Raw genomic sequence first — 12,348 nt, 5'->3', positions numbered from 1 at the left:
GCCTGCGCGTTAAACGAACGTCTGCTCTCTTGCTGCCCGCTTCGGCTCACATGACCAGAAGCTACAGGAAGTTGCTATGAGGATAAGAAGTACATCACAAACACGCTGGTGGCGGAAATACTTAGCTTGCTTTACAGCTTGGCTTTGGAACGCCTATTTTTCCTACCATTTGACTTTCCCTGAAGTAGCAAAAATACATACATGACTTTGCTTGTTCTTCTCATTCTTCTTCCGATGCATCCGCTCCTCCTCCTTCTACTCACCCAAGGAGGAAGCTGTTAGGAGGCCAACTAAAGTGGTCCACAAATAAAAAGTTGCATTGCATAAATCTGCTCTCCGCTGTTGCAGCTAACGAGCACCCGGCGGCTATGAGCGTGTAAAAGGTGTAAATCCCCTCGGAGCGCCTCCTGATCAATAGCTGCTTGTCGGGACAGGAAGTAGTTATGTGTCCAATCAGTGTTTATCAGCACGTGGGCGGCGTGAGGTAAGCTAGCGCTAGTAAGTACGTTGTGTTGGATGTGCTGTGGAAGGAGGTGATGGACGTGTGGTCCACAGAGATGGGTTGAACATTTTGGAGAGAGAACGTGTGAAAAGACACAAATGGGGCTTGAACAGATGCACTTTGGCGGCCTTTATTTTAAATTTTACTTTACTTTTCAGGGCTCGACAATAACGATGTACCGATGGCCCGGGGCAAATTAAAACAAAATTGGGGCAAGTAAATCCAATCCGTGATATTCCCGTGGGGCAGAGTTTTTTTAAAAGCGGTTCTTGTTGGGTGTTGGTAAAACACGGACTGCGTAATTCCGGTGGTAATTTGCAAACCAATCCTTGCAAATCTTGAAATGGACCAATCAGAATCATTTAGACCGCAGTCCACGTTTTACCCATACCCGTTCTTGTTGGCGATCAACCAATCAGCGATGGTTTGACTAGGAAAACATCTATCATGGCGTCCCTGCCAACATGGTCTAATTGTTCAACAACTTGTGAAGGAAAACAGCAAAAAGTGATGAAGCAGTGCCTCCTAAACAAGTATTTTATTAGCGGCAGCAAATCAAATGATGGCACAGGTGAGTGAATCACATTGCTGTGACAATTTGAAGTGGTCACAATGAAACACCACCGATTAGATCCAATGCCAAGTGCTGATTTTGCACAAGCTACAAAATCTAGCGCTTCCATTTCTCTGTGGATTTTTTTCACCTTTGCTTCACAAATTATTGTTTGACCATTGAGCATTTTTTTCTGAATTAAAAACACTTTACTGGCGGCACGGCGTTCTAGTGGTTAGCGTGCAGACCTCACAGCTAGGAGACCAGGGTTCAATTCCCACCCTCGGCCATCTCTGTGTGGAGTTTGCATGTTCTCCCCGTGTATCCGGGTACTCCGGTTTCCTCCCACATTCCAAAAACATGCTAGGTTAATTGGTGACTCCATTGTCCATAGGTATGAATGTGAGTGTGAATGGTTGTTTGTCTATATGTGCCCTGTGATTGGCTGGTGACCAGTCCAGGGTGTACCAGCACTCCCCGCGACCCTCGTGAGGAAAAAGCGGTAGAAAATGAATGAATGAAAAACACTTTACTAGTACACATTTTTATTTATCAATGCAAAGTGCCTAGAAGTCTCTTGACAATCCAGATTTCCATGCAACGTCATGATCTATGTAGGAAAGCAACCACAAGAAATGATAATCATTTCATCTTTATTTGAGATTCTCATGTGATGCCACAAACATTAGATGATATCATTATGGCAGTCTTTTCATTTTACATGGGGCAAGTAGTTCTCACCTTAAGGATTCCCCATGGGCAAGTCATTTTTGTTTTTAATGTAGAGCCCTGCTTTTTACTTTAAATTAGGCAATATTTGAAAGTGTATGGCAAAATAATAACTGTGCAATAATTATCTGTGCAATAAATGTTAGAACATTCTAGAATGAAACCCTTCTCATACATGACATGACGCCTCCGCTACCATGGTGACCCTTTCCCTCTCCTGGAGCCTACCCTAGCTGTCTTGGGGCGAGAGGCAGGGTCAAGCCTAGACTGGTGGCCAGCCAATCACAGGGCACATATAGACAAACAACCATTCACACTCACATTCATACCTATGGACAATTTGTTGTGGCCGATGAAGCTAACATGCTAATGTGTTTTTGGAATGGGGGAGGCTAACTTGTCCTGTTCTTGTAGCATACGGTCACATGACCTCTCCATTAGAGGTGAAAGGTCAGGTTCAAATAGTGCAACAAGATCATCAAGGGAAGGAAATGAAAGTCTCCTTCATCCTGACACCAGGAAGCGGAGGAGTAAAGTGAGGATGATGAGGGCAGGAGGATGAGGAGTGATGGCGGCGGCGAGGGGGCATTAGATGAATTGAGATCCATTTAAGGCGCTCACGTCTGAGCCGCGTTGCCACTTGTTTTCCCGCTCGGCTAATTGCATGCGTTGATGTCCAAATAAACGACCTGCTGTCTGCTTGAGGCTGAGCGAAGGACTCGACGCAGGCGAGACCCCCCTGAGCGCCGGCGGCGGCGGCTAAGTGCACAGGAAGTGTCAGCTGGCAAATGAAGGAAAACAAAAGTGTTGCGTGGGCGGCTCCATGAAGACCTGCTAAACGTTAGCTCCACCATCTTGATCTTTGACAAAGATGGTGGACACCTGAAGGTCAGCTATGATGGTGATGATGTTCCAGCTTTGATTGGGAAAGTTGGGAAATTCATTTCAGTCTTTCTCATTTATTGGTGGTGGCCCGCCACAAACACATTTGGAATGCAACAGCTAGGGTCAGTGATATTGTCCCACTCGGACCTGATAATACTTCGAATAAGCCGGGATCCACTGTCAGTTCACTTTACTGTGTACTTACTGCAGTGTACTAACTAAGTACAGTAATCCCTCGTTGGGGCGGCTAATTGTTCCAGACCCGACCATGATAAATGGGATTCTATGGAGCCCCAAAGAGACATGGAGGGAAAAGGCGATTTTTTGACATCGCTCAAAACTTTTGTGAAATATTGCAGTACTTTAAGAGCATTGTACCAAATATTTTTGTAGTTTGAGCGTTATAACCATCTAACATGATCAGAGCCCTTTAAACGTGAAATAAATAATTCCTGGGAAAGTTCACCACTGTTCCATGTTTTGGCCGTTTGTGGATAACGACTCTCACTGTGGTTTGCTGGAGTCTCAAAGCTTTAGACATGGCTTTATAGCCTTTTCCACACTTAGATCTTAATTCATCTCAGTTATGTTATGTTTTAACGGGGGTGGGGGGGTAGGTTTGGATTTTTGTCTTTTTTAATAATAAAACGTTTCATTTGTTTGTTGATCTGAAACACTGAAGTGACACCGCTAACCATAACTGCGCCAACGCCTGGCCTGGCATTCACACTGCAGTCTGCTGTGATGGCATTTTTTATTTTCTGATGGACCGAGGTGTGTGTGTACATGAACGTGTGTGTGTGTGGGGGGGGGGTTATTTAACGTGATGAAGAGGTGTGTGGCCAGGATGTATTGGCTCGGACAGCTGCGCTGCTGGGAGCGTTACAGTCGTCACGCACCATCTGGCATAACGTGCAGACACACACACACAAACACACACACACATGAACACACTCCCAAATGATGTGAGTGAAGCCAACAGACACATCCACCACCTGCTGTGGCCTTCAGCTAGCAACCGCTGTCTCTGTTGCTTACCTCTCGCACACACTGGCGCTATCACTCGTTATTTCATCTCTGTGTGTGTGTGTGTGTGTTTGTGTCTGTGTGTGTGTCCCTCCCTCGTCACAGATGCCGCTCGGTCGTCTTGTTATTGTATGTATTGTTATTGTGTCCCCACCGGGCCAACGGGGGTCAGTCCACTTCCCGATCGACTTCCTGTCACACTGATACATATTTACCCCCAATGTTGGACGGACAGATGGAGCCCCACCTCCACACGCTGTCCAGCTGGCTGCCTTCTGATTGGCTGACTTCCTGAAGCCTGCTATTGTCCAGTGGAGCCTCCCTCCTCAAGCAGGAAATCACATAGAAAGAAATGATCTGTTCCGGGGTCAACAGTGGCGTGTTACGTGCAAGAATGTACATTTTGCACTGCTGGATCTTTTAGGATGCTCTAAGTAGAGCTTCAAAGTGTCAAAAGGGAGGGAGAGTAAACAATGGCGCTTCGGGTTGTGCGGGGGCGTCAAACGGCTCTGGTCATGACTGCCTTTTTCTACAGCACGCTGTACACTGCACTTGCTTAAGTGTGGCACGTGAGTCCTCTTGCTTCACGTCACTTCCTGTCAGTGTTGCCCATACAGTCATTCATCTGTGGTGGCCTGCATGAATGAATTTGTGTTTCCATTTCTATATTTGTTATTTTCATATTTTTGCAGTCCTGCGGGAAACACCGCAGTTTATTGTCTTCTCCTTGTTGGCGCTCATCCTTCAAAAAGCAGAAACTCCTTTGATGCCGGCTGAGCTGGGGAAGCGTATTTTCCCGTGGAAATGCTGCTCGGCCTCCACATCACATGACCTTGGGGGGGTTTAGAGCTTCCTCCGTCCGGTCAACAAATCAAGCGTGCTGACGCGAGTCCACGCTGCCCGCGCTCGCCTCGGCGTGGCTTCGCAGCATAACAATAAGGAATGGTCAGACTAGCGTGTGCTGATGTGGCGAATAAAAGTTGATGGTTCCCAGTCAAGTACGTTCATCAACAGCGACATTTGCTTCTCCAATGTGGACCTTCTCCACTCAAGTAGCAGATGAAACAACTCTATTCCAGAAGTCAACCAGGGACAACAACTAATGTGTGTGTGTGTGTGTGTGTGTGTTCCACCTTATTATCGAACCGTAATTGTGCTTCTTGTTTTTATATATATATCTGTGTGTGTGTTTCTGGGAAGCTCTCCAAATGAGCGTCCAATCACCAGCTGTTTACCTCAGATAGCTACCATTGCACACGTGCACACGCACACACAAACACACACACTAGAGTCAACAGTCTTTGGCTGCCAATGAGGTGTGCGTATTGTAGTGTGTGTGTGTGCGTGTGTGCAAATATGTGCATAAATTGCTAAAATGCTCTTAAACTTTGCCAAGTTAGCGGTCGGTATGGACATTGTGTTGATACAGGGCGCCGTGAAGGAGGCGCCGCCGCCATGTTGTCACTTTTTAACCAGAGTTGGCTCAGACAGACTTTTCACTTTTTACTCGTCTCATAGCAACAAGCCCGTCCTCCCTGTCACACACACACACACACACACGCTGCCGAGCTCTGACAGGTGTCGGCAGGTTTGGTGGGAACAGAACGCCGACTTTCCAAAGAGAAGGTCACCTTGGCAGGGAGCGCCGTGTTGGATGGATGATTAGTCAGAAAGTAGAAGATTTGAAAGCTTGTTTATTCTGTCATAGCATACAAAGTATTGTTAGCATGTGGAGGATAAAGCTCAGAACTGCTGCAGGAAAGTACTACAAAGTAGTAGCAGTAGTAGTAGTACTAGTAGTAGTGTCAGCAGGGAAGTAGTCGAGGCAGATTTGCGGTTGTAAAACAAGAACACAACAGCAATGCATCCATCCATCCATGCATCCATCCATCTATCCATCCATGCATCCATCCATCCATCCATCCATTCATCCATCCATCCATGCATCCATCCACCCATCCATCCATTCATTCATCCATTCATCCATTCATCCATTCATCCATTCATCCATTCATCCATTCATCCATCCATGCATCCATTCATTCATCCATCCATCCATCCATCCAATCCATTCATGCATCCATGCATCCATCCACCCATCCATGCATCATTCCATCCATCCATCCATCCATGCATTCATCCATGCATCCATCCATCCATCCATCCATCCATTTTCTATGCCGCTTATCCTCACTGGCGGGTATGCTGGAGCCTATCCCAGCCGACTTGGGGCAAAAGATGGGGTTCACCCTGGACTGGTGGCTAGCCAATGGCCATTTAAGTGGCGTACAGTTGAAAAATTAAATTTTAATTAAAATTTTAAGAAGTTTTAATAAAATGAGAAACAAATCTAAATAAAGTTTTTATTAAAAATGAAATGTATGAATATTATTAAAGAACTGATTATTAAAGAAATCAACTGGAAAACTCCTGACATGTGAAGATGTTTAAATGGAGGATCTTTTGGCAGAGTGTGTGTGTGTGTGTGTGCGTGTGTGTGTGTGCACGCGCATGTGTGAGCGTGTGAAATAAGATGTTGTCATTCCAACGCACACCAGCCGAATGTGACTTTTCCACAATGGCGGCTCACTCAGGAGATGGATGAGAACGGGCAGCGACCGGAGGGTGAAAACACGACACTTTGTCAGCCTTGCTTCCTGCAACATTCAGCTTTAAGGCATCGCTAGACGAGCGCTGAATCACAGATAGGAGGCCTGCATGTGTGTGTGTGTGTGTGTGTGGGTTGTTTGTGTAAAAGTTCCCCAGCTTGAGTCAGTAGGATGATGAATGAGCAGACGGGTCGTAGACGCACACAAGCACCTTAATTGATGCCTCACTTCCATGCGGCCGTCGTCACCATAGCAACCGGGAGAAAGGAGGAAGTAGAAGAGGAAGGTGTATTTGGGAGCCTTGTCATTTGGCAGCCTTCAAAAAGTCACTTGTTGTTTTGGATGTCACCGTGGAAATGTCACTGCCCGTCCTCTGGGGAGATGGTGGGAGGTGCTTGTAGCCGCCATCCTGTCCTTTCCGTCAGCACCCGAAGCTCATGACCACGGGGGAGGGTGGGAGCGACGGGCTGATGGAACTTCCATTTGGGGCAGGATCTCGGACTCGGAACTGGAGGTGTTGTTGTGTATTGTGTTGGCAAGCGGCGTTCCAAGAGCGTGCTTCCCGGGAATGGAAAGTGTTGTGGCGAAGAGAAAAGAGATGATTTGACTTAATTGGGCGTTGTGATTAAGAGCGAGCGTTCCCTGAGCTCATTAAAGCTCGCCATTCATTCCAAAGCGTCCGTGCTGCCGTCTTTGAAATGGAAATTGCTTTCATTCAGGTTGCTTGTGAGAGAAAAAAAAAGTGGTTTTATTTCAAAGTTCTGCTAGTGTGTTTCATCAATGGCTTCACCTTCTAGCTTCCACCTTCTACCGCTGGAGAGACCAAGCTAGAGCAAATCACCATGGCAACACAAACACATGTACGCTAGTGTATTGGAATCTAACGTCGTCTAACTAGTGTAATGTTCTCTCATCCTTTGTCGTGATCCACTTCGTTTGAAACATGATGATGCAACATTAGTGGCATGTTACACATGATGATGTAACATGATGATGTAATATGATTTAAGGTCATTCGGAAGGTCATAGGTCGTATGTGTGTACTGCTTTGGGCTAATGTGCTTCAACATATCTTATATATAGTGTGTGTGTGTGTGTGTGTGTGTGTGTGCTGTCGATAATGCTTGCTTGGCAATGAGACTGTTGCCCCCTGGGCAGCTTTGGCTTAACACAATGAGACAACACAACACTGTCTTTTGTGTGTGTGTGTGTGTGTGTGTGTGTGTGTGTGTGTGCGTAGCCATGTTGTCATGCACTATGTGTGCGTGTTCATCGCTAAGTGTGTATAATCAGACAGGTGATTGTTGTGATGCAGCAGACCATGACACTCCCTGAAAAATGATGTTTGCACTGCATTGTGTGTGTCTGTGTGTGTGTGAGTCTGTGTGTGTGTGTGAGTCTGTGTGTGTGTGTGTGTGTGTGGTGTAACATAGCATAGAGTATATGCAATTCTCCATGGCAGCATCTGTGACGCTGCTTCACACTGAAATATTGCTTCATTCATCACCCACACAACACACACACACACACACACTGTCATCACTCTAGCTGTGTGTGTGTGTGTGTTTCCTCCCGAGTATATGAGAAGTGTGGACTGTCATGCAGAAAGGATGAGAATGAATGAATGAATGAATGAACGAACGAACAAACGAGGCCGAGTGCTGATGGACGATCCATCCCATAATGCTCCCCAGCTGCCACGTCCAGGTCATCTCAGGTGGTTCTCACCTCCACCACCTCCATAGAAACCACAACTGTCAACCTCATTTTCTGTCATTTTCTGTCATTTTCTCATCCACACGCTGCTGACGGCCTTTATCTTCTCTTCTCTTCCTCCTTTTCAGTCATCTACCGCTTCTTCTCATCTTCTTTCTTCTCCTTCATCTGCCGTCTACTTTTCCACTTTCATCTTCTACTTTGTCCCTATCTTGTTGTTCTTTTTTCTTCTTCCCTATCTTCTTCCTTTTTCTATTCATCTTCTTCTTCTTCTTTTTCTCTTTCTTCCTCTCCTCCTTCATGTTCTCCTTCCTCTTCCGCTTCTTTCTCCTTTGTGGTCTTCATCTTTCTCCATCTTCTCCCCCTTCTCCTTCCTCGGGGTCTTTTCCTGTGTGAGGGATGGAGACAGTGAAGGGCAGACTCACATGCCGAGACACCGGAAGCGTCATGGCTGTGAGGAGGTGGGGGGTCTTCCATCCCAGGATTGTGTTAGAACAACGGCTGTAGAGCCTCAGACTAAAGACGTCACATGACAACACATCACGCACGCATCCTTCAGTTAACCAAGTTCTGGTGGATATTTATGCTAAAATAACAAAACATCTTTGTCAGCGACGATGAGGACCATTTGGTTCTTCACAAAGCAAGCTTTGTGTTTCTCGAAACGTCAAACACAATTTAGTCTTCAGTGAAGAAAATGTCACAAGAAAAACGTCTTCATCCTGATTGTCATCTCTGACGGAAGAAAAATGGAATATTGATAACGATGATGATGATGATAATGATGATAATGATGGCTCGTGTCTGATGTCAGACAATGAGAAGATCGACAAGCGAATAAAGTGTCCAGTCTCCGATGCTAACAGCCGACTTCTTTTCATAGCAATAGGACTGGAACACATGCACGTGCACGTGCATGAGGCATCCCTGGCGGCAGCTGCAGCTTCATGTTCCTCATCTTCCTCATCTTCCTCATGTTCTTCAAACAGAAAAGCACAAGGCGCCGCAGGGATAGTCTTTTTTGGATTGGGAAACTTTCCTGAATGTTTACTTGCTGTTTGTTTATTTTGCAGTGGTTATTTTTAGCGACAGCACTTCCACTCCAGGAAGTTCAACACATCAATTAGCTGGAAGCTCCACGCTCACCACGACGTCCACGTGCACGCTCCGTCGCTCACCACGCACTAAAACGCCACTTTTCACGTCAGCCATGTCTGATTGCTGACAGCGGCCGAGCGTCGCCGTGTGACAACGCGGTCATTACGGCGACGGAGAGCAAAATGGCGTCTTTTCCACGGCAGGATGATTGACAGCTGCTTGACGTCTGAAGGGCCACGCCGCCACCCTGAGAGCCTTCACGACAGCGGCGTGGTCACATGATTCACACTCGGCCTCTCAGTGGAAATGTGTGCGACATGAATCATCTTTCATTTCTTATTTATCTTCCTTTTTTATTCAACAACATTTATGGAATATTTCATCTCCTATTTAATATAATATATATAAAATATCATATTTCATATCCTCCTTTGGCTCGCTGGTCATGGAGGAGATGCTGGATGGGTCAGCCATTTTTGTTACATCGGGAATTGGGGTTCGTTTTTTTTAGAATATGTTCAATCCATCGCTTTGAAGAATGTAAATGATGCTTTTACATGGAGTCAAGTCTGTAGTATTAATAGTTGTGTAGTATTAATAGTTCCTATTGGATGAAGTGTAGTATTAATAGTTCCTATTGGATGAAGTGTAGTATTAATACTTCCTGTTGAAGTGTAGTATTAATACTTCCTGTTGAAGTGTAGTATTAATACTTCCTGTTGAAGTGCAGTGTTAATATTTTCTATTGGATGAAGTGTAGTATTAATAGTTTCTATTGGATGAAGTGTAGCATTAATACTTCCTGTTGGATGAAGCGTAGTATTAATAGTTATAATTGGATGAAGTGTACTAGTAATAGTTATAATTGGAAGAAGTGTAGTATAAATACTTCCTGTTGGATGAAGTGTAGTATTAATACTTCCTGTTGAAGTGTAGTATTAATACTTCTTGTTGGATGAAGTGTAGTATTAATAGTTCCTGTTGAAGTGTAGTGTTAATAGTTCCTGTTGAAGTGTAGTATTAATAGATCCTGTTGGATGAAGTGTACTATTAATAGTTATACTTGGATGAAGTGTAGTATTAATACTTCCTATATATATCCTACATATAGTATCTATATCCTATATATATTATAGTATATATATATATATATACAACAGATGGTACTGTAGGTGTAGCATAGGGCGTGGCTAAAACTCCAGCGTGTGAGAGCGTTTCATCCAATCAGAAGCCTGAAGAAAGTCAGCACAGGAAAAGGCTGCTCCTCCTTTCTTAGCCTTCCTCCTCTTCCTCGTCTCCTAACTAGTCCCTCTATCTTCTCCATCTCATTTCCCCCCATCCTCCTCCTCTCCATTGTCTTCCATGCCGCTCCTCCTCCACCACCCCCACCTCCCTTTTGTTCAGCCACCCTTCCTCCTCGTCTTCTTCCTTGTCGTCCTCGTTTCTCCTCCTTCACGAGACGCTGCTTTCTTCCCCCCAAAGGACTCTCCTCCCCTCACCAGTCATTTCCTGTCTCTACATGGAGTGCGCATGCACGTGCACGTACGCTGAGGGAGTATGGAAGCGTGTTCATATCAGCCTCAACATCAGTCATCTGTCAGCACCAATGTTATCTCTACATCTGTGCCTGCCATTGTGTGTGTGTGTGTGTGTGTGTGTGCGCGCGTGCGTGCGTGCACACTCTTCTCCACACACACGCACACATCTCAGTGTTGCAGGTCCGCCTTTATCTTCTTATCGGTCCTCTCGGCTGGAGCTGCTGAATAAATCAAGTGCAGGAGAAGCAGAGATGGCGGCGGTGAGATAGCGGGACGGAGCGTGGAGAGAGGTGCATGATGGGAGAGGATATGAGGAATATCTAACATTTATTCCTCATGCCGGAGCAGAGGAAGAGCTTACAGGATGACGTTTTATTGGTGCCAGACAAGAAAATAACAACGCGGCTGCTTTCGCCTTTATTCTTTATTTTATTTCCAGTGAGTCCGACTTCTTCCGGTTTTCAGGCCCCCCAACAGCAAGAGCTAATCGATCACCTGGTTGATCAGCTCCTGGCTCCACGGCACTCCAGCACTCATACACACACACGAGAACAGCCAAAGCTGTTGGGAAATGTCACCAATCCATCAATCTCATCCGTAAAGGCCAGTCTCGTCATTGTGCTGCGTGTGCGTGCGTGTGCGTGTGCATGCGTGTGTTTTACAGGGAAAAGTGTGCTGACCCAGCGAAGGAGCCACACTCACATTGTTGTATGGTGTATTTTAATGAGCTGGCTGCTCATTTATAATTCATGTTCTGCAGTGTGAACACGCCGTCCCTTTAAGAGAGTGTGTGTGCGTGAGAGAGGGAAGGCGTGAAAGGGAGTTGAGGATAAAATAATGACTGTTGTTCAGATAGCGGACTAAACCACGGTGTCGTTGGCGTCCGCAGGTGCGCCGACCTCCGCTACGACGCCGACCTTCCTCCTACCTCCATCATCATCACCTTCCACAACGAGGCCCGCTCCACTCTGCTGCGCACTGTCAGGAGGTAACACCAAAAAAAGAAGTGTCTTATGTTTATGAATTTTTACAGAATGGATGTGCAACCCACTTTTGGGTCCTGACCCGCCAGTTGAGACCCACTGATGTACTGTGGATATGATATTACTACTATGGATGATATCATATTATTATACCGTAATAAATAAAATGGCAAAGAGCGGCCAATTAGACGGAGTCGGTGGACACGGAAAACTCTCCACCATCTTTCCTTCTCACAATGTGATGCTATCAGCAGGTCCACACACACACACACACACACATAGTTGGCCAGAGTTCAGCTCATTATAACAGTCTGTGTGCAAGGACTGACTCCTTCTCCTTACTTTCACAGAGGACAGTGTGTGTGTGTAGTGTGTAGTGTGTAGTGTGTGTTGTGTGAGTGTGTTGCGTCCTCCCCTGCAGGTCTTCTTAAAGCTCTGCAGTTTTCCACCAATTAAAAGACAATCTGTCTCCCTGGGCCCTGCTGCTCCCTTTGCTCTGTCTCACTGTGTGTGTGTGTGTGTGTTTGTGTGTGTGTGTGTGTGTGTGTTGTTGTTTGGTGTCGACTTGGAAACTCCTTTGCCGCCTTTTATTTTTAGTTTGAGTTTGGGGCGCTAACATACGTAAACACAACATGAGCTAGCTTGCTGTCTTTATTCTTGGAATCCTCACAAACAATGCATATTCCATATTCCGTATTCCGTATTCATA

At 45.7% G+C, this 12,348-nt stretch overlaps 1 protein-coding gene across 2 annotated transcripts in view; it reads left to right on the top strand.

Annotated features, from left to right (window-relative positions):
• Positions 1 to 12,348, top strand: part of galnt14 (UDP-N-acetyl-alpha-D-galactosamine:polypeptide N-acetylgalactosaminyltransferase 14 (GalNAc-T14)) — a 43,331-nt gene that overhangs the window by 18,219 nt on the left and 12,764 nt on the right. For both annotated transcript variants that reach the window (XM_058065398.2, XM_078794617.1), the window contains exon 3: positions 11,546 to 11,644. In XM_058065398.2, the coding sequence (XP_057921381.2) occupies positions 11,546 to 11,644 (99 nt within the window). The remainder of the gene's footprint in view (positions 1 to 11,545; positions 11,645 to 12,348) is intronic.

Source organism: Doryrhamphus excisus, linkage group LG11, assembly GCF_037039965.1.
Source record: "Doryrhamphus excisus strain RoL-2023G ecotype Guam linkage group LG11, RoL_Dexc_Guam_v1.1, whole genome shotgun sequence".
Lineage (NCBI taxonomy): Eukaryota > Metazoa > Chordata > Actinopteri > Syngnathiformes > Syngnathidae > Doryrhamphus > Doryrhamphus excisus.
This window is presented reverse-complemented; position numbering and strand designations above follow the sequence as displayed.